The following is a 26,291-nucleotide window of genomic DNA, read 5'->3' on the forward strand; positions in this document are numbered from 1 at the left end:
ACCTGTATTGATAGGATTTGCCTTAGGGAACCATAATATTATCAGACAAGCTCTTGAGTATCTGTGTCGCTACTATATTAACCTTCTCTGCTTTATTCTAGCCTTCATTTAGGGATAGAAATTGCCTCTTTGAAGAACTAAGAAACTGCTGATTGTAGATAAAATCTCTCAATCCTTGCTCCTACATATGTGCTATACACACATGTTCTGCAGGCCATGGGATCAGTGTTCATGTATAGGAAAGGGTTCAGTGCATTCGGAGGTTATCTCCCCTTATAAGAACACTGCTATTGCTAATTCCAAACAAGCAGTGCAATTTAAAAGGAAAAAGAAAAAACTTGGAGTGAACTTGCTTGGGGTGTGTGAGAAAACCTTGGGTGAGAAGGGGTCAGAAATAAAATAAAATTCTGCCACAAAGCACAAGATCTGAAAGATTTTCTTTAAATGAAACAGGCAGGCTAAAGACTGTCTCCCACTCTATTACAGGTTTGCTCAGTTGGAACAGATTTACAGGGGACCCAATGATTCTTCACAGTACAACTCTTAATAGTGCTCTGCATCGAATTCTACACAGGAGACCCTGGGGCTTTTTTTACTTTGAAATTTGTCTTCACAGCTGAATAAATAGCTATAGAGGTGGCAATTGTATTGTACCAGCCCAGCACTGCAGGGTGTGTTTTCTTGTGAAAGAGAGCAAATGCAGTTAGTATAACTGCAATGTTTCAGTATTTATGTGTGTCTGTATTTGCAAGGAATATATTTTGGGAATAGAATTTCAATGGGGGGGGGGGATACAAAGGGAAGCTAACAGTTGGCCCTTAACCAAACTAAATCCCAAGGTGCCCTCTGTAGTTGACTAGCCATATGGCAGTTTGCTTTCGCAACTGCAGAAGCTGTCAAGCAGCCTACACATAACATACACATGGAATTGCAGTGAAGATGACAAATGAGGGACTTGTTCCCGTCATGTTTGTGCCTTTGCCACAGGAAAGTTTAAAAGAAATAAAAGTGCTATCTTCTCACGTTTAGTCTCCTAAAATACAAAGTCTGCTGAATAAATTCTGTTTCCAGTGCTGGAGCTTAAGGCAGTGCAAAAATACACTTTATGGGCCTTTCAATGCCACATTAGATCCCTGGATATAGAGAGAGCATAAGGAATACAATGAGTAGGGGAAACACAGTGGTGTGTTCTAAGTTACTGTGTGTCTGGTGCTGTTTTGTTTTGAATATGAATTATGCAATTGAAGTAAACAGCCTCTCCTGCCCCTCCACCTCTTCTGCCACAAATCTTTCCTGCATTTTTGTGTTAGTGTGCAGCTAGCTACGCTTCTAGGGATGCTGTGTCAGAAGGGAAATAGGGGAGACTTGAGGAGCTTCCAGATGGCCCAATCTGCCAGTTATATTGACTCATGTTCCAGTTTTCAAGTGAGGAGGGGGAGCAGAGTGTACGGAAGCACATCACCCTCCCCTTCTTCTACTGAGCTAATTAGAGGTTTATAACAAGTGCCCGGATTAAGGCAGGGAAAATAGGGGGAACTTATCAAAAGGAGCTTCCCTGAGTAGAGCTTCACCACTTCCTTCTTTCCCAAACTCATGGAGAGCTGTAAATGGGATAAAGGAGATGGGGTTTGGCATCTTTTCCTTGACCCCCTCGTACGTTTACATGTAATTAAATGAATACCTAAACAGAGCTCTGCAAAGGCTCTTGTCAGTTTCAAGTCAGATATTTAGTTGGGACAAGGGACAGGGCCTTCTCCATGGCCACACCCAAACTTTGCAACTTCATGTCTAAGGAGGTTCCTCTTACCATCTCCTTGTTGGCCTTTTACCGCAGTCTCAAGACTTTCACATTTAATACTTTATTGGTCCTTTAGAGACTACTATAATTATGCAGTCTTTTTAGGACTTTCATTTTCGTTTTTCACTCCAGCTTATTATTATTATTAGTTAAACTTCTGGCTTTTATCTGTCTTTCCCAGTATATTGCTGCTTTCAGCTCTCAACACATTGCTGCCATTGTGAAATAAAGCATCGTTCCTCCTGACCTCCATATCTCTTTTGATTGTTCTATTTATATTGCCCATATCGCTGTTCTGACTACAGAAGGAAGCATCAAAATTATGAATTTAAAGTGTTTCCCCCTGCTATCGATATATGAATTTAAATTTCCTAGTCCGGGGATTCTCTGTTTTCAGCGGCTGTAATAAATAAATAAGAAAGTTGCTCAATGGGAGCAATTGGACTGTAATCTAAAAAGAAGTTTTGTGCATTTGCAAAGCAAGAAACTCTGTGCACAATTGGTTTGGACTGTTTCTGCTGTAGCAGTTCCTGTTGCTGAAAAGACAAAACCACATTGTGAAAATTACTGTGGCAGAGGAAGCTGCGTTCGCATGCCTTCACTTCTCCTTTTTTACGTATGCATATTGCTATTGTTGTGTTTCACATCTGTAATCTTGTTCCTTCTGTGATCATCTTTTCTGCGATATCTTATTGTTCCCGTTAAGATATTTGAATGTGACTGTTGCATTCTAAAGGCATTGACACTAATCTTTCCAAACACTGATGCTGGAACTTTGCCCTCAACTTTTAGCCTTTGCTATTTCCATTCTGTTCTCAGTGTTTATTTACTGCTGAAGTCCTAGATGCTGTGTGGAAGTGTAGAACATGCATGCTCTGGTAAGTGGGTCATCCTTTCTTAGTAGTTGCACTAAGCTTTAATAATTCACACTCTTAATGGCATTTGCTCCTCTCTCTAATAACATTAAGTGGATTACTGAAAGTGTGTGTTAAGCGTCAACACAAACGTTAACTGGAAGAGTATGTATGAATTAGAATAAAAATGAATATGATTTTTGTGGGGTATTCAACTATAAAAGAAACCATGGCAGCAGTGCTGCTTGTTTTGATAGCTCTCCTCTAAAATAACATCTTATATTAATGTAGGCAATGACAGTAACCAACCTAACAATATCTAAGTGTGAGAAATTTGTTATCTGTCAACACTGGTGCATACTGACCTCCTGAACTAATTTGTGAACCAAAACACCATTATCGTTCAGATTTCTTACTTCTTCAATTTTTGTTATACTATTCTTGGCTAAAAAATGTGGGAAAATGCACAATATATATTTTAGGTCAAGATATTTTTTAAATGATTACAATGAGAGAAAATATGTGTTTTATTATAAAATGCTATTTAAAATTGCTTAAATAATGTTTCTGTTAAAAAAACCCTCAGATTTAATTTAGAGACAGGAACAAGGCAACCAAATTATAAATGAAACTTACAAATGAACATGCAAAATTGATATAGGCGGGAAATAGTCTGATCCGTTCACTCCTAGTGAAATGCTTGGGACCTCCTTTTAATGCTGGGTGTCCAGGTCTTGGTTCCGTCCTGTTAAGCTCTTTACTTTCCAAAACTCTGGCAATTTTCAACAGAAAAAAGCCTCAGTGTTTTTCACTCAAATATTGAGTGCGGCTATGTTTCTGAACTTTTGTAGTGAACTTACCCTGTGTCTTATGTCACAATAATGAAAAGTACACACAAAGTCACAGAGAGGGTAAGGTATCCCTTGTGGATTTAAAAATGAAAAACAAGCAAACTTGGATGCCTCATTGCACAAAATCCCTCTACTTACTTGCCTATAATTTGGCAGCTCTCATCCCTTCAGAAGGGGTTACTACTGGTTGTTGTTGTTGTTGTTGACATCTAGCAAACAACAAATAAACAAGACATATAAATAAAACATTTTAAACACAAGAACATTTGAAAATTGTCACGTTAGTAATTGTCACAGCTAATAATTTCAAGGCTACCAGGAACAGTATATTACAGCCATTGAATGCCTGGGTGAACATGAATGTTTTTAAAATTCCTCCTGAATGCTGTTAATGGCATAATAAAAATGTCATCCCATCCTGCAAAAAAAAAAGGGGGGGGGGGAGTTATGTGATTTTCAGATTACAGACAATGGAGAAGGCCTCTGAAATCAATTGAGTTGTGTGTGTTCCCTCCTGTGCACACTCATTCTTTGGGATATGGTTCTCTATAAACTAATATAAATTACAGAATGCAAACATTAAATGAACTGTTAAGAGTTCCAAACTCTGAGTGCTTAAAAGGGTTATCTACCAGTATTAAGGGTGAATTAGCCTCTCAAGGCTGTATAATTGGCCTGAATCTTTATTCATCACCCGCCTTGAACTGCAACTACTTACCTATTGGTCAGATAGGAATCTATCTCCAGATTCTTGTCTCAGAGATACTTGTGGTTCTTGTGGTTGCATAGACTCCAACAAAATGTCTTCTCAAATTGTCTTTCTGCTTTAAAGTTCCAATACTTTGCTACTTCAGAGTGAGTCCCAAATATCTGGATACTGTTTTTATCTTCCTCTGGTAGGTGCATGATGTGAAGGGCAGCAGATGAAATTAGGCCAAAGCTTCATTGACTGGCAGCCGGCAAGATAGGGGTTGGCATGGCTGTAGGGCCAGGATCAGTTCATCATTCAACTACCCAATGCTGGTGGAATAGAATTCACTGGGTTGGACTGAGACAAACCCATTCCATGGGAATCAGCCCATGCTGAACCTTGTTGTGGTGCAAGTCAAGCTGGCAAGGTCTTACTGGGCGACTGGGATGAGAATTTCAGCCAGGCAGAGACCCCAACCCGAGCTTGGGGGTTCCATGGCCAATTCTCCCTCAGGCTCCTTAAGTGCTCCCCTTTTACTATGTTGATCCAGCCCAATGCCATTTTTGCCCCCCCAAAAGTCTTCCACCTAACAAAGAAATCCATAATTTTTACTGAGGGAAAGGTGGGGAAAAAACCCAATCACGGGCCAGTCTGGTTGAGAGAGAAAAATAATTTCTGGCCCTGTCAACCAGCTACCCAAATTGCACAGTGAAGGGTCTAACTCGAGGGTGGGCAGGTGGGAATCCCGTGGGGCAAAATGTCCCTGAACTCCAGAATGGGGAAGTCTTATAAAGGCTTCTACCTCCTCTGTCTCCTTTTGCACCCATAGTATTCTCCTGCAGGCCCAAGCAGAGATCATGGTATAGGCAAATCTGTTCCTGTTTGCTTCTCATTGGCCCACACACCACTGGGCAGAGCGGGACCAGGACCTAATTAGGCCTGGAATGAGGCTCCTTGAGGCCCATCCTGCTGAGTATTCCAGTTTTGTGTGGCATCCACGAAATATGAATTTTTTATGTCAGATTGGATTTATTATTAAAGCGTACTTAAGTAATGACAATGGATTTCTGCAGGATAAAGGTGCATGCCAGTACTGGCACGGGATGTTTTAATTTTTTAAAAAATGTTTTAATGCTGTAACCTGCCCTGGGACCTTACAGTAAAGGGTGGGTAATAAATAAAAATAAAAATAATACTGAGTTCAGTTGTCATGGCCATTCAGTAAATTACAATGTGTGTGTGTGTTTAATTGCATTTATAGCCCATCTTTCCTCTAAAGAGCCTGAGGTGTTGCACATAGCCCCCCCCCCTTTTATCCTCACAACAACCCTGTGAAGTAGGTTAGGCTGAGAATGAGTGACTGGCCCAAGATCACCCAGTGAGCTTCATGGCTGAATGGGGGATTTGAACCCTGGTCTCCCAGCTGTCTTTGCTTTATCTTGATGCAATTTGCACCTGATTCCTTAACAGTTGTAATATCCTGACCTACAGGCTTAAGTGTAGTCTTCACATGCTTTATTGTGATATGCTCTGATTTATTAATGGGTTTTGAAGAAATGCATTTTAAAAAATCATTCACTCTTTTAAAAAAGTTAGTTAAGCCCTTAAGAGATTTTCATACTTAGATATTTTGTGCATGCTTAATAGAACAGTAAGTCCTCTAATTTAAGAACAGATATTAATTTAAACACTGATGGATGTCTTGTTGGCAAACTGTTAATCATACTTAGTTGTCCTCAGCTGCAAATCACCATGCTATTCTTATTCAGTTAACTTCAGCATTTGTTTTCCTTTCAGTAGATTCTATTTTTAACAAAGAAAACAATACTACTGAGTAAAGAAAACAATTTTGAGTTTTGTATTTTGCAGTTGTCACAAATGAACAAATTGCTTAGAAACTTTGTATATAGTTAATCCATCACGAACATTCTGTGATTACACAAAGTAATTAGTCATCTTCTAAAATAACCCACGGCTGGAAACTCATGAATTTAGTAGCATGTCATTTGAATGTCTTTGGTCACAGTTCTGAAACTTAATATTTTGATTAGTCATTTGCAGCAAATACATAAATTTGAGATGCAGACATTAAGAAAGGCCAAGCAAACTAGGTTAAAGATGGCCAGTCCACTAATGGTAAAACTAGACATGCTTTGAGAGCCTCCCTTGAATATAAAATGGAAGATAGGTATTCTGAATAAATAATAACATAATTAGTAATTGTGTGAATAGCTTTTAAAAAGAAAATAAAAAGTATAATTATCAGGACAGATAGTAACTTTGGTTAGTACTAAATTCAATGTGGAAGGGACCTGAATTTCCTGAAATAGTTCGCCTATCTACAAAGTGATTTTCCTCCATTCATTGTGAATTCTACATTGTATTCCCTCTGGAGCCAAGCAAATTGTAACCTTGCATTATGATGATAGTCTATCCCTGGATATTTTAAATTGGAGGGCAGAAAACCGAAAGCAGGTCAATCAAATGGGGACCCGCAATCACATGTTGCAGAATATTTTGTTGATGACTACTGCCCATTCCTGTTGGTGAAAAATGAAGCATTATACTGGGGAGACAACAAATGGTGAGAAGTAAACCTATTCACCATTGGAGATGCTGAGTGGCCTTGGCACCACTAGCAGAAACTTGACTGGTTGCTGGAGGTGGTGGCTATCTCTTCTTCCAGTATTGAAAATCTCTCAGAGGACCAGTGTTCCCTCTTACCTTAATGTCCAAGCAGGAGCCAAGTTTTGGCAGGATGAGGGTGGGATTTGAGGGGCAATAAAAAGCACCGAAGACTAGATTGTACAAAGGTGAGGTGCAAGTATTGTACCGTTTGTAAAATTGCAATTGTACAAATAGCTTCAACAAATAGAGTTTATGGTGGGGGGAAAAATTCTGAGCTTCTGTGGTCTATGCACTGGTAACCTCCTAGTTCGATGACTGCAATGCACTGTACATGGGCTGCCTTTGAGAATAGGCCAGAAACTTCAGCTGATGCAGAATATGGCAGCTAAGCTGTTAACAGGAACTGTACGCTCTGATTGCATTATGCTATTCCCTGCCCATCTGCATTGGCTGCTGATTCTCTTCTGGGCCCAATTCAATGTGCTATATGAACCTTATAAAGCTTGCCTAACCTGAGGCCCAAGTGCCTGGGAGAACATCTTTCTCAGGTTGCTGTAAGAGACTCTCCTCCACCTGCCAGTGCCTTCTGAGGTGTGAAAGCAGGCAACAGGAGAGAAAGCCTTCTCAGTGATGCCCCCCCATCTGTGTAATATTCTCTCCAAAGAAACTTGTCTTGGTGCTCATCTAATGTCATTTCAGTGTCAGCAAAGACTTTCCTCATTTCTCTTAAGAAGTGCTTTGGAACATTATTTTTTAAAAAGAAATTATTGCATAGAATGTTATGTTGTACTGATCAGCTATTTGGTTATGCTGTTCTGTTAGGTTCTGTAATAAGTTGTACATTACCTAGAGTGTTAAGTTGTGGGTGAACATATCAGACGACACAGCGATTCTTCAAACAGCTCTTGTTTATTCACAGGCCAGGACAGAACTGAACTGAAGGGTTCAGTCAGCCTGCTTATATAGAGCTGCAGTACAATGTAACTGTAACAATTTTCTAAAACTATCCAATCACTGAACGTCACTTTCGATCCCTTATTTGCATAACTATCTACAGTATCCCCCTGCTGGCCCAGGGTGAGAACTTCAGTACATAACATAGAGGCTGTAGCTATAGGTAACTTCTAAATTTGTTAAAAAGTAACTTTAGGTTCCCTTATCAAAGTACATGTATACTGTGTGTACATTGTGAGACAAAGTCCTATACAGTGGTGCCTCGCAAGACGAAATTAATTCGTTCCGCGAGTCTCTTCGTCTTGCGGTTTTTTCGTCTTGCGAAGCACCCCTATTAGCGGCTTAGCGGCTTAGCGCTGTTAGCGGCTGGCTAAGCGGCTATTAGCGGCTAAGCGGCTATTAGCGGCTTAGCGGCTTAGAAAAAGGGGGGGAGGGAAAAAACTCGCAAGATGTTTTCGTCTTGCGAAGCAAGCCCATAGGGAAATTCGTCTTGTGAAGCGCCTCGAAAAACGGAAAACCCTTTCGTCTAGCGAGTTTTTCGTCTTGCGGGGCACCACTGTATTCTGATGTACCCTCGGTGTCTGGGATTTGGAATCCCTACTCAGGAAGCAGAATTTTGGGTTTTGTCTCCAATACACTTTGCCAGTTTGATCCTATTTTTACCATAGGCTAGCTGGTCTAAACTGACTAGACTTTTTCTTCAAATGGAAGTTCTAAACCACTCTAAGACATGGTTAGGCAAACTAAGGCCCAGGGGCTGGATGTGGCCCAGTAGCCTCTAAATCCGGCCCGTGGATGGTCTGGGAATCAGTGTGTTTTTACATGAGTAGAATCTGTGCTCTTATTTAAAATGTATCTGTGGGTTATTTATGGGGCATAGGAATTCGTTCATATTTTTCCCCCAAAATATAGTCTGGCCTCCCCACAAGGTCTGAGGGACAGTGGACCGGCCCCCTGCTGAAAAAGTTTGCTGACCCCTGCTCTAAGAGACTGGTCTAGGATAGCATTATAAAATTGATGATCACTGTTTATCTGTTAGTTTACCAAACACTAACTGGTTTGCCTGGCCATAAACTTTACAAGATTCTAGTGGAGGTTGTTTACATGTAAAAAAAAAATAAAGGCTCTTGCATGTATCCTTCATCATTAGAATTCAATATGCAAAAGTACTCCACATGTAGTTCTCAGGGGCCAAATTGAGATTGGGAAATGACTGGGCTATCTCAAGACACCTTGCAGTAGGCTCCTTCCAACACTTCAGCACAGCTTGCTCATGGCTGGACCTGACACCTGCATGCTGTCCCACTAAAACACACTTTACAATGTTGGAGTAGCAGGACAGTGGCAATGGTGGCAGCTGCATACATTTTGGAGCAGAGCAACACATGCACACTTGCTGGAATGCATCGCCTGGCTACCTCTATCTATTCACTTGCCCAGGGGCCTTTCCCAGTGCTACTGCCAGTGTTGAATGAGAGAATGTGACTAGGCCAAGAGGACAAGGCAGGCTAGGCCAGCGACAAGCACAGACTCAGGCAGGTGAGAATGTCCTTAGGGCTTGGGAGAACAGCTCAGGGACTCCCCATGCTTCCCACAGGCATTAGTTGCCTGGGGCAACTTTCCAATTCTGTCTAATGATAGGACTGGCTCTGTGAGCACACAAAACCCGCCTAATGGCAAGGGATATCAGTGACTAATCCCTTCAGCAGGTAATTTCCGCAGTTAAAACTGCACTGCTGTTTTGGATTTCTGTTGGGTGTGATCAAGGCAACCTGTTCCTGCCTACTGCAGTTGAGAACGTTGGGCATGTATGAAAATAAACCATGCTGTATGTTCAGGAACATTTGCCATTGTAATGTTGAACCATCAGGCAGGGTAATATATTACCTCTTAGGAAAATAACGTGTTTTTCCATCACATATAACATCATTAAATCCCCAGTCACTCCTTATCTGGCTATAGGTATGCCAAATCTTGGTATCACAGGTTTTAGATCTTGAAGAACTTTTCTTGTTCAACATACCTTTTGTTTATAAAATGTGACTTCCTTTCATAAAATATCAGGGTGGTGTGCAGTATGTATACAGTATAATGTAAAAACATAGGCAGAAACTGCTTTCCTCTTTATTTGAGGCGGCCTGGAATAAACCACTTTTTGTACCTTGTTAACATTTGTCATGTTCCTGAAAAACAAATTTGTTGAACCTCTAATAATGAGAATGGAATAGTATTACCTTCTGTGAACCAAACAGGTATTCTTGCTCCCTTAACTCTACGGACTGGATTGTTGTCCTTCCATTTTCCCACAGGTTTTTTTCCAAGTTCTTTTATTCCGATGTATCAGCAAATTTTAAACAAATGATTGACTCATTCTGAGTTATAGGTATGTTTTTTTCCTGATTGTAAAACATTTCGGACTATCAGAAAGAGAATGCATCCTTTTATTCCAGTAGGAGGTATAAGTAACTTGAAAGAGCTAAGCCGGGTTGTACACCTGTGCTATTTTTTGATGACTATTTGCATTAACTGCAAGAAAAACATGCAAAGTATTGCAAATTTTTCTTGTTGACAGCACAGTAAGTCTCATGTTCTGCAATCTAAGGCTACTTCATGTAATTTGACAAGATAAACACTTAACACACTCCTCATTTTGTGTTTTCTACAGTTTGTTCATCTGTTGATTTTATCTATATAGTCTTACTATTCCCTCTTGGTGTTGTTTTTTCTAATCTGTTGATGTTATCAGTAATCTTTTAAGATTATTTTATGTAAATCACTTAGAGGCCTTTTTATTATTAAACAGTGTATAGTCTGGTTAAATAAACAAGAATTAAGCAGAAGATCCTGAGCCCAAGTGGCCCAAAGGAGGACCTGCGTGGCTTGACGGTTCAGGGCAGTAACTGCATAATCCAAAGGTCATGGAGGTGCCCCTTTAGTTAAGGTGTGTTGCAACAACAACAGAAGTTACACCATTTAAAGCCTAAAATTCTATATCTTACAAAATGATGCCTGTTGAGCTTATATCTTGAAAATTCATCAAAATAATCTGCCTGATTAGGTCTTATTAACGTCATTAAATTTCAAATTGAGCAAATTACCACAGGTTCAGCAAGTTTAAAAGGTCTAAAAATTGACATGTTGATCTTTTTCATTGCTGTTTATACTGGCTGATATAGTATATATTTCTTTCCCATTTTGGTGGAAACTACTGATGTACAGTACTTCCTTCAGGGTCGTCAAGGAATATACACTTTCATTAGTTTGGTGAAGTTCTGAGCTCAAAGTTACTAAGGGCATGTTTGCATTAACATCTCAGAGAGCAGTGAAATGGGTTTCCTATCCCCCCAGTTTGCTTCACAGGGCTCCCCCCTCCTGCTATTCAAATAAGCCTGGCATTACTAACGTCAGATGCATTTCTGTTTATGACTTGAGTTTGTTGTTTAACGTTCTTTGAAATTTCTGCTTTGCTAGGTATGGAAAAAGAGGACCTTTCTAAATCCTCTTTCTTTGCTTCACTTCATTCTGTCAGTCTCTGATGTATGATTCGCAAGCTGCCTTCTTGCTGAAGCCTTGCAGACTTGATAGTTCTAGCAGTATACTGATTTTTCTCAGTCCCTAATCAATGCTGAACTTTAAGTCAAGTGATTAGTGCCAGTCTTGAGAAAGGAAATAAGTTTGCCAATTAAATGTTAAAGTTTTGCTTGAGATGGGTATTGTCTAGCCAGAATTAAGAAGCAGATGTTCAGAGAAAATATTTGTGGTGCATGGAGAAATCACCAAAGGAATATCTTTAGGAAAACAAGGCTTACTGTGGTTTAGAATTCTTTTTTAGAAAACAAATCCTTCAGTAATTTCCCACACTAACTATGAGTAAAGGAATTAGTAAATGACTAGGTGAAGTTTGTTAACTATTTAGTACAGTGGTACCTCAGGTTACATACACTTCAGGTTACAGACGCTTCAGGTTACAGACTCCACTAACCCAGAAATAGTACCTCGGGTTAAGAACTTTGCTTCAGGATGAATAGAAATTGTGCCCATTAGCTAAAGTGGTGCTTCAGGATAAGAACAGTTTTAGGTTAAGAACGGACCTCTGGAACAGATTAAGTACTTAACCCGAGGTACCACTGTATTGGGTTCTCTTCTCCCTTTTCTTGTGGGAAATGTGTTTTATGCAGTTGCTTCCAGTACTCTTATGTGGTTAAAAAAATTATATCTTATTTACAGTACTTAGAAATTGCTTTTCACAGGAGCTCAAATCAGGTAATGTAAAATCAGCAAAGCAGAAACCGCCCTCAACATAATTAAAATGTAATATTGGGAACCAAAGGCAACAATTAATTGTGGCATTTCCAGCTGAGATGTCCAATGCATCATTTCCCTCTGTCTTGTGGGATGATTGTCATTTTTTGCAGCCTGAATGATGTGGACAGGATAGGTGTAGCTTTGGATCCAACCACATGCTCTCTGGATCCCTGCCCATCTTAGCTGTGTGGCTAGTTGGGTTCTGGGTGTGGTAAGTTTATTCACATTGAGAAGGCATTTTATTTTACTGTTATTAGTTTATTGAGTTTGTATACCATCCTCATTCGAAGATCTCAGGGTGGTTCACAATGTAAAATTACAAAATAAAAACACAACATGCATCATAAAAACAAGAACAAAACAAACCCATAGCCCTGCCTCCCACAAACACATTTAAATTGACGTAGAATGTTGATCGTGGTTCCTGCCATCTTGGAGGAAGCAGCTGTGTGTCTATTCTGTAAAAGCTTTGGATCTGCTCAGTGGCGTAGTGTGGGTTGTCAGCACCCGGGGCAAGGCAAGTAATTTGCGCCCCCTAACCCGTGGATTTGCGCCCCCTAACCCGTGGATTTGCCCCCCTAACCCTAACCCCCAGATGTTGCGCCCGGTGCGGCCGGCCCCCCCTGCACCCCCCACGCTACGCCACTGGATCTGCTAGCATGTAACAAGTACTGTCCAGTTGCTAATACTCAAGTTTGGGATAAGGTGGTAATGAGGGTCATGGTGGTAAAACTATTGATGTTTCTTGAACCTGACCGTGCCTAGTGTTTCTGATTACAATTCTATGATTCTATTCCTTTAAGAAAGGCAGAGTTGGAAGGGACCAAGAGGACCATCTAGTGCAGCTCAGGAATATTTTGCCCAACATGGGGTAAATAGTTTGTCCCAACCGTGAACTCAAGAGTCTCATGCCCAACTGAGCTATCCCTCAGGACTTTCTAACAGACTGAGCAGGTGCAGTAAGGATTTAGAAACACGCCGATAACACAGGAATCTGCTTGGTTCCGCAGATTCTCCTTTTGGGCTGTAAAGTTTCCATTTTACTTGCTGCATTTGAAGCTCCTTTTCAAGTTGTGCTACCATGTTTCCTTTCCAACCTAATTTCCCCCATTTAAAGAGTCAATTAACTCATTTTATATGTATGTGAAAGTAAGCAATGTGTCTTCCCATACCATAGGTGTATGTGGATATACAAGCCATTGTGGTTCCCCCAAAAGAAGGAATTGCTTGGATGGAGAGCAGAGGTAGATACTGTTTGAGCATTTTTCTTGTTTTTATCTTGATGTCCAGATGATAAATTTAGGATTGCACTCTTAGGGGGCCTGTAACAAGGCATAGTACCGAGGGCAGTTTCTAAAGCATGTTCAGTCCTAGCTGATTGCTAGATGAGTTAAACCTTTTTTTAAAAAACCTTTATAAATTATTATTATTATTATTATTTTATTAATGTTTATAGAGTTATAACCATTCTTATAGTAGCAGACTCTCCTGAGCCTGCAAACAGCACTGCAAACATTTTGCAACTTTACAGGGATAAATAATAGTTCATTCCTTTTACTTTTTGATGTTCTTCTACCCATGCCTAGAGCAGTGACACATAAACTGGAATATCTAACTTTTGAAATTTATAATCCTGTGAGAAGTACAGTTTGTTCAATTCTCAACTTACTGTTTAAGCAGTGACTAAGATAACATTTAGAATTTATTCAGTTTATGACTACTCTCTGATTGTAGGATGTCCAATTCTACAGGAAGTTCAACTGGACTAGAACAGGATTCTTTTAATGTCATTGAATCCAAACCATTTAATAAGTTTTGACTAATGTGTGCACCCACCCAAAGTGTAATTAATCACAGAAACCTAAGGCAAATATCTAGTGTGTTTATACACTTATAGGCTTCTAAAGGCTTTAGCCAGCCACCTCTGTTGTACGGGGAGCAGTTGACAGAATCTTTGTCCTTTGCTTTTAGGTCTAAGTTCTTTCTATTAAATAATAATAGTTTTTATTAAATATGTTCTTTGTTTACAAAAGTGCGTGCATTGTCTCTTTTTTCAGGTTGTGTTTTCTACAGACCAGTTACATTTGTTATAAAACATAAGTGTTGCATGCAGTATACCAAGCACGCCCAAGGCCCACCCCCAACCTCTCTCAATAAGGAAATAAAACAAGCAAATAGAAAGAAAACCTACCCAACTGATGTTCACTCTAACCCTGCTCCACCAGAGTGAAAGAATATAAACTTTTAAGGCTACCTTCTACTGTCAAGCAGGCTGTGAAGATAAACACCGGTAGCAAAACTGAGAAGGGAGATATCATTTCTGTGCACTGCAAAGTGCCTCTTATAGCTGTTGTGGGGGAGAGGGGAGCTTTCAACAACAAATTTAACAGCTCCAAAAGTTTGACCTGAAGACCAGCATTACACATAACACAGTTAGTAATGCTGTGTTCTCTCGCCTTTTGTTGTGGGTAGGATTGCAAAGTTCCTCATTGCCCAGTCACCAATGTAGGAAGGGAATATGGGTACGTGGGTGCATAATTTTTGAGTAAGCAAAGGATTGTATGGCTCTTCTGCTGTAAACTGCTGTTGCCTTAAATGTGTCAATAGCCACATAAGGGCAGCATGTTCCTTATGGTTGCTCCTACCATGTTCCAAGTACAGTCATACCTCAGGCTGAATGTGCTTCAGGTTGAGTGCTTTCGGGTTGCACTCCGCGGCAACCTCGGAAGTAACAGAGCGCATTACTTCCGGGTTTCACCGCACATGCAGACGCTCAAAATGATGTCGCACGCATGCGCAGAAGCAGCAAAACGTGACCCGCGCCCACACAGACGTGCCATCGCGTTTTACATTCCATTCAGGATGCAAACGGGGCTCCGGAACGGATCCCGTTCACATCCCGAGGTACCACTGTACTTGTATGAGTTGAAGCCTTTCTGACGTTATTAGAGTGGCTTACAAAAATCAGTATCAAAGGTAGTCTCTGTTCTCATGCTGACAATCTAAAATGACATGACACATGAAAAAGGAATGGGAGGGAGAATGATATATTTAAGTAAAACAGTTTAAATGTATATTATGTGATAAGATGATAGCACTATGTTCGGGAAAAGGACAATAGGGATTTTGAAAAAGAGTGGGAACCTTTTATATTATACTTGCAGAAACAAAGAAATAATATTGACCTGATGGTAGGATTTAAATAAACATTCACAACTTTATGGATAGGGAACAAATGATGTAAAAGGAAAAATATGATATTTGTAGAAAATAGAAGACTATGCTAATGAGGTTAATAAATCAGAAATGGAAGTTGAGGGAAGTCCAAAAGGGGGGAGGCAGAGATGTTATGTAAGTTGTATGTTATAAGTATATTTGTCATGAGAGAAAAGAAAATTAATTTTTTTAAAAGAAAGATGATTGCAGTATGAAATGAATTATATTCAACTGCACATCATAATGTGAATTGCATTTTAAAAAACTAGCATGTGAAACAAACTGGACTAGTTGGTTCTGGTTTATCAGACCAGACACAGCTGAAAAAATGGCAAATAATTCTTTAAAAGGAAAAACAAAGCCTAGAAACTACTGAACCAAGCAAATGCCTGCCAATATTAGTCTTGTAGCCCTTATGAGAAGCACTCAGATATGGGTTCTAATGTGTTTTGGTCTACAAATATAAACAATGGTATGAGGACTAGCAATAAAACACAGCTTTAATCTACAGAGTGACACTGTGTATAGCAGTTTCAAGCCTTCCTCTGCTGTAAAAAGCCCATGTGACCTTAGGACATCTCCGCAAGTTATTTTTAAAATATTAGTAACCCATAGAAAAGAATGGTTATGTCTCTAAATTATCAACCACTATGGCAAGCTGTTTCTTATGTTTAAGGCCTGTTGTTGCGAAGCCTAGTACCCACTGTTGTTAAAGAATCATGGTTTTAATTGCTTGAACTGAAGTACAGTGGTACCTTGGTTCCCAAAGTTAATCCGTTCCGAAAGTCTGTTCCAAAACCAAAGCGTTCTAAAAACCAAGGTGTGCTTTCCCATAGAAAGTAATGCAAAATGGATCAATCCATTCCAGACTTTTAAAAACAACTCCTAAAACAGCAATTTAACATGAATTTTATTTTAAGAGATCATTGGTCCATAAAATGAAAGCAATAATCAGTGTACTGTACTATAAGAAAGACAGTATTGTAGATGATAAAAATTAAAATTATTATTTTTTCTTACGTGCACTGATGATAGTCATTGATTGGGTGGGGGGCTTTTATCCATTTCTGCAGTCACACAATCAATCAGTAGCTGAACTGGGTTCCACACAGTCACAAAAACGAAGTCACAAGCCACAGTCAAAATAACGAAGTCACAAGCCACAGTCACAAGTCAGTCCCATAAAACGAAGAACAAGTCTCAGTCAAAAAAATGAAAAAGCCACAAAAACGCAAAAAATAGCAAAAACAAAAGCTCCAAATATCACCTCTCTGTTCCGTGGGAGCTCGGGACTCAACAGCCGACAGACTCAACAGGAAGCCTCTTATTAACAGCGGGGGACTCAGTTTACAAACTGAATACACTCAGCAGGAAATGGAACATGTTCAGCTTCCAAGGCAAAGTTCACAAACTGGAACACCTACGTCCAGGTTTGCAGTTTTCTATTTCCAAATTGTTCATAAACTAAGCTGTTCTAAAACCAAGGTACCACTGTAATAAATCATTGCACAGCAAATGCTACACTAGCTGATACAGAGAAATGTATTCCCTCAGGTTCTAGAAATCTATAATCCATCCATCTGCTTGCTATGATGACTGTTGGAGTCAATATAAATATGTGTACACAAAATTATGGCCACGCTTATATTTTTACTAATGCACATTTTTGGAAATGTCATAATTGCACAGGAGTGAAACATTTTATTGTGTTAACCTTAACTACAGTACTTAAACACACTGCTTTATGTTGTAGTAGCCAAGAAAGGAACACAATGATTTGATTTTTAACAACCTTGATTTGAAATAACTAGCCAGATTGTTTGTGTCAGGGAGTCCCAACAAGTTTTGTTTTGTAATTCCTTAGTTCCAATAAGGTTATTAAAGTACTTAGTTCCAATAAGGTTATTAAAATACAATACTTGGTATTGGGTGGTTTTTTGGGGGGGGAGGGGTGCAATTTAATAATGTAATCCTATTCATGTCTCAGAAGTAAGCTCTATTTAGTTCAGTGCTGCTTCCTTCCTGGAATGAGTGTACAGCATTGTATTATAAAACCATATTTTGAAACAGTAGGCAATTTTATTTCCATAAAAAAATATATTCTTGCTGTTCTGTTTTTGGAGGCTGGGGGGAGGAAGCACTGTGTTTTATTATTAAGCCTCTTGCACACAAAACCCAGTATATCACTATGTGTTGATTTTCCTTGTGGTCTTATCATTGGATTCATTCAGCATTACATTAAACTACTTGTTTCCAAACTTTAAAAAGGTTAAGTCGCATTTAATTCTAGATGTTTACATGCTTATAACCTCTGAAATGAAGCCTTGGTTAGGACTCTTCCCTAGTGCTTCAGCATTGCCAGTCATCGTACACATACCAGAATTAAGTACATGCAAGAACAATGAATGTCATTAATTTTAAAGAAGAAGAAAATAAGCTTCTCTCTGAGTATTTATAAATACTCATATTTAAGCTTTGTTTATCTTAAAAATGGATTTTATCTTCTGTTGTTGTTTAATTTATATTCTGAACTAATTTTTGTAAAAACAGCAGGAGGACTCCAAACTATGGGTGATTTTATTTCATAGATGATTTTTAAAGGCTAGAGGTAAATGACAATATGCATGCAAAACAAAAGAACCTGCAAGGTACTTTTATTACCCATTCTAGGAACAAGACTTGAGATGTTACAGCTCTTTCCATTTACTCACATTTAATGCAATATTCAGTATCTGGAGAACTGCATCAATAAATCTGTATTTAAGATCTGTCAAGGTTTCACTTTATTGTGCACTTTGTCTTTTAGTGAAGCTTTTACTGCCTGTGTATCTTCAGCCCTCTGTATGTTGAGCCTGAGCCTGATCCCCCCACAGTAATTTCCTTGTGCATGTGGTTGTAACCAATTTAACCATGCAAATCCCCAAGGTTTAAAGCTTTTGTTTCTTAATTACATTAACAGGCTTTTGACAGCTCAACTGTTTAGATACTCACCGAGTTAAATGGGCTTGAACTTTGACTCAGTTGCGTATAGAATTTCAATCTTAACTTCAGCCCAGTTATGCTTTAAAGCAGTGTTTCCCAACCTTTGGTCTCCAGCTGTTTTTGGACTACAACTCCCATCATCCCTAGCTAGCAAGACCAAAGGTTAGGAATGTTTGGAATTGTAGTCCAAAAACAGCTGGAGACCAAAGGTTGGGAAACACTGCTTTAAAGTGAACTGGTTATGCTCACCCACTTCATCATGAGCACCTCAAATTCAAAAAGTGGTGGTTTCCAAGTTACAACACCTTTAAAACGAAACAATAATCTGGAACTCACATGCGAGTTAAATACCTTTTTCTGTGTAGCAGTACAGAGAGCATGGTTCACCAAGGGTACCAGTCCTATCACCCTCTTGTACCCCTCCTGTGGATACACATGCCACCAGGCTTGGTTTTTATTGGTTGATTCATACTGATCAAATAGCAAGATGTTCCTTACCTTGCAGCATCAATTTTAGCTTTATGTTTAAGTGAGGAAACCCTTGTGGTGTGGCCATTAATGCGTTTACCCCAGCAAGAATCCTAACACAAAATCTTTCTGCCAAGAAATAACCTTTCATAACAATCTATATACAGTATCTCTGTTGTCCTGTTCCCCTCAGTACATATACTGTAGGACAGCTCAGGGTTTTCTATTGTTTTTGTTTTGTTATGAACCTTGAAACTGAATGGAAAATTTATATTTGATTAAAAATTTATTAAGGATGTGTGCCGATTTGTTTTTACTGTTAGATACCCTTCTGTGTGAGGACAACATTGTGGCTTTCATCTTGCATCTATAGATAGATCGAAAGGGAAATAAGTTGCATTCAGGCTGAAGTGAAGCCTTTGATGTCACGGGACGGCTGCCATTCCAGTTTTGAAAAAACAAAACTAAGATTGAGACTTCCTATAGAAGGCAGTTCTCGTAAGGCACTTTTACTCAGCATAAAGATCTATCCCAGGCTTTCCCAAACTTGGGTCTCCAGCTGTTCTTGGACTACAGTTCCCATCATCCCTAGCTAGCAGGTGATGGATGATGGAACCTATAGTCCCAAAACAGCTGGAGACCCAACTTTGGGAAACCCTGATCTATCCAAACAAGTTGGATCTAGGGGCAGATGCACACCCTTGAAGTACAGGTGTAAGGAAGCTGTGGTTCTCCATTTACTCGCATCTTAGTTCCCATCATTCCTAACCAGCATGGTCAGTAGGCAGAGTTGTAGTTGAGGAACATCTGGATGTCAGCAGGTTCCTCACCAATCCTGTAATAGATCAAGGAGAGTTCAGAACCAGAGCACTACATATCTCAGGAACACTTTGGATCTCTTCCTAACAAGGTGCCATCTTGTTTCATGATCACATTGTCTCTTTTCTTACCTCTCACTCAATTATGTATATTTGGGTCATGAGTGGCTAGCTTTCAGTTTGCCCCAATTAGGACTGTTCAACACAATGTGTGATGTTACAGTGGCTCCAGGTTGCATTACAGCTATAGTATAGTAACACTTGCTTAGAAAAGAAATTAGTGTAACTATGTGGAGCACTCAAGGCAGGCAACAGTAAAATGCATAGGTCATGAAAAAAGAAACTGGTGGAAGGTTTCTTTTTCCGTTGAGGATCTTTCTGAACTTCTTACCAAATGCATATTAGATGTTGACGGAACAGAAGATCTCAAAACATGGGCCAATTAAGCGAACTGTTAATGGCATTTTACAAACTATAACCAGCACTGTGAATAGCACCTGGGGATGTATTGGCCACCAGTATAACTGCTGTAACCTTGGAGGTGTGCGCTCCCTGTCACCAGCCACATTCAGCAGCTAGTTCGCAGTGTTCTGAAGCAGCTGACATTTCTGAACACTATTCAAAGGCAGCCTGTTGAACATGAGCATGTTGCACTAATCTGACCCTGAAGGAACTAAGACACATGTTAGGATGGGCAGATCTGACACATATTTGGCACATCAGCCTCAGCTATGCAGAGATGTTCCTGAGTGCAAATCCATCTAAAATGGGTTGTGCCTCTGTTTCCTGAAGTGCCTTCTACCAACCAGAAACATGTCTATATTGTTTGGATTCGGCTTCAGTTTAATTGTTCTCATTCCAGTCCAGTACTGACACAAGGCATGGATTCAGGACATCAGTAGCAAATTTGGATTAAGATGGAAAGGAGAGTTATAGTTTTGTGTCATGTGCATATTAGTAGTACAGAACTCCAATACTTTGGGCAAGCTCAGACCAGTGGTTTCTTGTACACGTGAAATAGTATTTTAAACCAGTAACACAGAATAGCTTCATAGGTGGTTATTGGAGGAGAAGTGATACATTAGCATTTGGTTTTTAGACAGCCAAGAACTAATCAACATAGCCACATCCTAGACCTCGTCACATAATAGAAAAGCAAAGAGAGTGTACAGTGGTGCCTTGCAAGACAAAAATAATCCGTTCCGCAAGTCTCTTCGTCTAGTGGTTTTTTCGTCTTGCGAAGCATCCCTATTAGCGGCTTAGCGGCTATTAGCGGCTAAGCGGCTATTAGCGGCTTAGTGGCTTAGAAAAAAGGGGGGGGGAAGGGAAAAAACTTGCAAGCCCATAGGGAAATTTGTCTTGCGAAGCGCTTCAAAAAACGGAAAACCCTTTCGTCTAGCGGGTTTTTCGTCTTGCGAGGCATTCGTCTTGCGGGGCACCACTGTATGTTGACTTCTTTGAGTATGATGGAAAAATATAATTGTCCCATAATGTTATTCTACTTAAGAGTTTAGAATGAGCCTCACCATTGACAACATATGAAAATGTAAACCCAACAGGGGACAGTGATATGTAGGATCAGGTACTAGGAAATATGGACAGCTGCGGCATATGACAGACTCACCTCAAAAGTCTGACTCATGAGTAATTCCCATTGAAATTAGTAATTGCCTTATATGAAGTCTGTTTGCCTGATACAAGTTTACCTGAAAAAAGTTTGAAAATGCTTTATTCAGCCAAAACTTTAGAGCTGAGGCACAATTATGACTATAATTTAGTTCAGAAGTCTTGGGAGTAATTATACTACTGGCAGAATGAAAAATGTCTGCAAGTGGAGAAATTATAGAACACAATTTTCTTTTTCCTATTTGAGCAGAGGTTCATTAAAATACAGCATTTTATCAGAAAGGAGGAAAGAATAAACTGAATAATAGATTATAATGCAAGCTTTGCCCTTATTTTGGAAGTCCAGGTTATTGCAAATGTATGAGTCAAATATTTCTATTCTCCAATTTATTTAAAAATATTCAATATTTTGCAGGAATCTCAGTGCCACAGAAATATTAAAATTGTGTGTAAATTCTTCAGAAAAGTTCAAAAGTATTCAGTGCTAGTCATACTCATTGTACACCAATTTAAATTAATTAGTATGTTCAACTTCAGTTCATTAACTTCAGTGTATCTATTCTGAGTAGAATTTAGTTGGATATAATCCTCAGTTGGCAAACGTAATCTCCTCTTCTTCTTTTAAACAGTCTGCAGGCGTGTATTTCTTACTTGGGTCCACTTCTGCTGTATTCAATCCTTGGCACACAAAACAGAGAAGTGACTGTTCTGGTTTGAAGCATTCACATAAGTGGCATATTGGGCATGTTGCCATGTTGCCACAGTCTTTCTGATTCTCTGTTCTCTTCCTGTTCCCACCCCTTTCTCTTCATACTAGACTCAACCGCCTAATGGCGCAACTTGTTCTTGGCTGAAGCCGTTGCCTTAATAATAGACGGAATGTCATTGTTTCATTTTAAAATGATAAACAGTCTTTTGAGAGAAGATTAAGCACTGAAACTGATTTATATGATTTACATTGCCCTTTTTCATGGCTGTGAAGCCTAGCATTTGGGTCATACTTGACTTGATAGTCCATCCTTTATATTCTTTCTGATGCAATGACATAGACACGCATGCCAAAACAGTGAGCCATCATCAAGCCACCATTTCCGTCCCATAAATTTGGAGTACTGCAGTGGGGCAGGGTGGATGGAAAAAGTATATTTCAGCAATTGTTCAGGTGACAGAAGTTCAGAGTGAGGAGTAGAATTCTAATTAATAATTCAGTTTTGCAAATAATTTAGCTTTTTCAGGATGGAAGAACCACTATAGGAAAAATCATATTGCGCTATGTTTAGCTAAATCATTGAGCTAGCAGAAGTTAGTGCAGCTTATTCCCAGTAGTGCAATGGGACTACAATGCCCTCCCCAAATCCCTCTGGAAGGGATTTGGGTTGGGAGAAACCCTAGAACCTTGTTCAGGGGAAGGAAAGGAGAAATTGTTCCATCGGGCAAGCAGAAATGTTTGCACTGATAGAACAGTGTTCTCAGCACTATGAATATAAACCACAAAGTTTTTGTTTGGGTGAGTGTTTCAACACCAGAGTTGGATTAAAGTTAGGCTTTTTCAGATTGGTGCATTTCTGTCTCTCTCTCTCTGTCTCTCTCTCTCTGTCTCTCTCTCTCTCTCTCTCTCTCCCCCCCCCCCCCCCAAGATTGCTGTCTCTTTGCATGTTGTTGTCTAGACTTGCATGCACAAGACAGGGTCTTCTCAACTATGGAAGTCTTTCCCAGCAAGACGCCTTCTTTGCAGGCCTTTAAGTGAACAGCAGAGGCTTATTTATTTCAGGTGCCTTTTGGGTGGGGTTTAAAATATTATTTTGCCCCAAAAGATTTTTTTGTAGTGTAGTTGAAACATAATGTCAGGCAACTAGTAACAGGAACAGTCTTTATTATCTCATTACAGAATTTTGTGTGTGTAGCCAGGGTTTTTTTCAGTCAGAACTTATGAGAATTCTCATTGCCATTATAAAAGAACAAAAGAGGCATTAATGGTGAGTTTTGGCACCTCTTTATCTAGAAAAAATAGCGTATGTGTAACTTTTGCTGGTTCACTAAGCGAGAGGGACAAGGTACAGTGGTACCTTGGTTTGCATACGTCTTGGATTACAAACACGTCAAACTCGGAAGTGCGTGTTCCAGTTTTCAACCTTTTTTTGGATAGCAACCCAATTTTTTTGGAGGCCCCATTGCGAAAGCGTGACTTGGGTTACAACCTGTTTTGGTTTTGGACCTCTTGAATGGATTATGGTTGTAAACCAAGGTACCACTGTAGAACTGAAAACCCTCCTAGTGGTTGTTTTCATCATGGCACTTCACATAACTGGCTTCTTAAGGCATTGCTGATTTTATGTATAGTTAAAGCTATGGTTTTCCCAGTAGTGATGTATGGAAGTGAGAGCTGGACCATAAAGAAGGCTGATTGCCGAAGAATTGATGCTTTTGAATTATGGTGCTGGAGGAGACTCTTGAGAGTCCCATGGACTGCAAGAAGATCAAACCTATCCATTCTGAAGGAAATCAGCCCTGAGTGCTCACTGGAAGGACAGATCCTGAATCTGAGGCTCCAATACTTTGGCCACCTCATGAGAAGAGAAGACTCCCTGGAAAAGACCCTGATGTTGGGAAAGATGGAGGGCACAAGGAGAAGGTGATGACAGAGGATGAGATGGTTGGATAGTGTTCTCGAAGCTACCAGCATGAGTTTGACCAAACTGCGGGAGGCAGTGGAAGACAGGAGTGCCTGGCGTGCTCTGGTCCATGGGGTCATGAAGAGTCGGACACAACTAAATGACTAAACAACAACAACAAATGCTGGTGTAGTTATTTTTCATGATAGTTGGGTTTATGACTCTTGTGTTTTTGTATTGTATCCTGTGTGCAGTTTATTTTTTGTGTTCTAAATATCTATTGGGAAGGTAGTCAACCTAACAAGTTGCTTTATGAATCTTAAGCATTCATATCCTTATTTGTACCGAAAGCAGCCTGGTGCACTTTTATCACATCGTCAATCAACAGTTCTGCTGTTGCTGTTTTAGAAGACTGAAATCAAGAACTAGCATTGCCTGTAATGAGTGGTCAGTCTGTGGACTGGGTGCCACAAATGGTAGGTGTTGGTCAGTGGATTTTTTTATTGGCTCCCTCGGCCAATAAAGCGAGACGAGCGCCGCAACCCCAGAGTCGGCCACAACTGGACCTAATGGTCAGGGGTCCCTTTACTTTTACTAACTTCAAGACACCTGCTTTCCCTTCTTTTTGGGTCTTCATCTTTAAACCAGACTTGAATTGGATGACACTTCAAATAGGGGGCAGTCCTCTGTAAATTAGAACACAGGGATTCCTGGGTAATTAGTCTGCAGTAGTAATTAGCTTTCCATAGTAAGCATGGAAGTGACATCTTTTGAATCAGATCCTCTGTGTTTTAGCCATATAATTTTAGTGCATGTTAGGATTAAACCAGTGTTCTGTTATTCACCATGAAGTTGTTATAGTAAGTTCCATACTTTTAACAACTTGGCGGGGGGGAGCCTCTTGGGCTTGCTGATTGGAAGGTCAGCGGTTCAAATCCACTTGTCGGTGGCAAGCTCCCATTGCTCTGTCCTAGCTTCTGCCAACCTAGCAGTTCGAAAGCACACTAGTGCAAGTAGATAAATAGGTACCGCTGTGGCGGGAAGGTAAACAGCATTTCCATGCGCTCTGGCTTCCATCACGGTGTTCCGTTGTGCCAAAAGTGGTTTAGTCATGCTGGCCACATGACCCGGAAAGCTGACTGTGGACAAACGCCTGAAAAGCAAGACGAGTGCCGCACCCCATAGTCACCTTTGACTGGATTGTCCCCAGAAAAAAGCACTGGCTTAAACCGTTATTTTTGAGATGTAATAACATAAGTAAGGTAATAGGCTATATGTGTTCATGGTAGGATATGCTGTGTCTTGTGACTTCTGCCTGTTGAATATTTATATGAATATTAAGCATTTTGAAAAGTAATATTGTGTTCTTGCCCACTTGTTGAAAACATCCAACAAAACCGGTCAGCATCTCATGTTCATTGTTTGGAGATGCTAAAAGATGTAGTACAGTGAGATGGGAGATTAGATTCGTGAGTCATATCCTTTTAAAGCTGTGAAGCAACTGTATTCGCACTCTATGGTTTCCTTTTACAGTCCCTCCCAGTGACTGCAGTTCAGAGCAGCAAGCTGTGTGCTAAGAAGTCACTGCTGCTAGATGGAGGCAAACAGTATCGTTGGGGGAGAACCCATTTATAGGAGTAATTTTAAGTGTTGATGGATGGATGTTGAAGCCCCAACAACATTTTTTGATTCTCCAAACTGAAAACAGGGAACATGTTGCCATTTGAGAACAATAAGGTAATTTTTTCTTTGCCTCCCTCCTATTTTAATCTGTTGCTAGTGATTCTAACAAGGCTATATTTAGGGATTAAATGGGTACATTTTATGTGTTCTTGGTTTTTAAAAAAAGTAATTATAAGAACAAAAGACTTAAAGGTGCTACGTCTGTGGAAAAATTATAGCAATGTAAATGTAAAACCATGTGAAACCTATTTTCAACTATATATGTTTTTTAGAGCTTTTCAGTACTTCAAATGTATTGATTTAAAAGATTGTCAGTTTAGATTATTTGCACAGAGATGCAGGAGTTCTTGCTGCTATAAAATAGTGATACTTCAAATCATATCTCATCTGTATTTGCTGAGAGTTGAAATCACTAGGATGGTTATTATTTAAATGCATCTAAGGCTGCAGTCCTATATCACACTTAGCCTGGAAATAAGCCCTACTGGTGTGGCTTTCTTCTGAATAGACATGTGCAGGATATATGAAGTTGCTAGCAGGTATCGTTAGTATGCATTTAAGATACTAAGCCTTTTATTGAGCGGATTACTAGCAATGCTGAAACAAAACAAGCTTCTCAGATGTTTATAGTTTACTTGCAAAATCTAAACATATGCTACTGACTACTGAATAGGCAATAGGAGAATTTGAGGTTTTTTAAGGTGTATACAAACTTAGCTGCTGGATGTTTTTAAAAATTTTTTGCTGGTTTGATTTTCTAATACCGTAGACCTAAGACTACTAAGATTTTTGGTTTTGGAAGATA

The 26,291-nt window shown here is 39.7% G+C and overlaps 1 protein-coding gene across 9 annotated transcripts in view; it reads left to right on the top strand.

Annotated features, from left to right (window-relative positions):
• MCTP1 (multiple C2 and transmembrane domain containing 1) overlaps positions 1-26,291 on the top strand; it is a gene marked incomplete at its 3' end in the record, with an annotated part of 167,255 nt that overhangs the window by 16,563 nt on the left and 124,401 nt on the right. For 2 of the 9 annotated variants that reach the window (XM_081880368.1, XM_081880370.1), the window contains exon 1: positions 25,385-25,540. The exons of 4 other annotated variants lie outside the window; for them this stretch is intronic. In XM_081880368.1, coding sequence (XP_081736494.1) covers positions 25,517-25,540 — 24 coding nt within the window. In that variant the 5' untranslated portion in view covers positions 25,385-25,516. Of the gene's footprint in view, positions 1-2,447; positions 2,677-25,380; positions 25,541-26,291 lie in introns of those variants that run through there. 3 more of the 9 variants (XM_081880369.1, XM_081880372.1, XM_081880371.1) reach the window with 3 other exon arrangements.

The sequence above is a fragment of the Podarcis erhardii genome (genome assembly GCF_964252035.2).
Source record: "Podarcis erhardii genome assembly, chromosome: 11".
Lineage (NCBI taxonomy): Eukaryota > Metazoa > Chordata > Lepidosauria > Squamata > Lacertidae > Podarcis > Podarcis erhardii.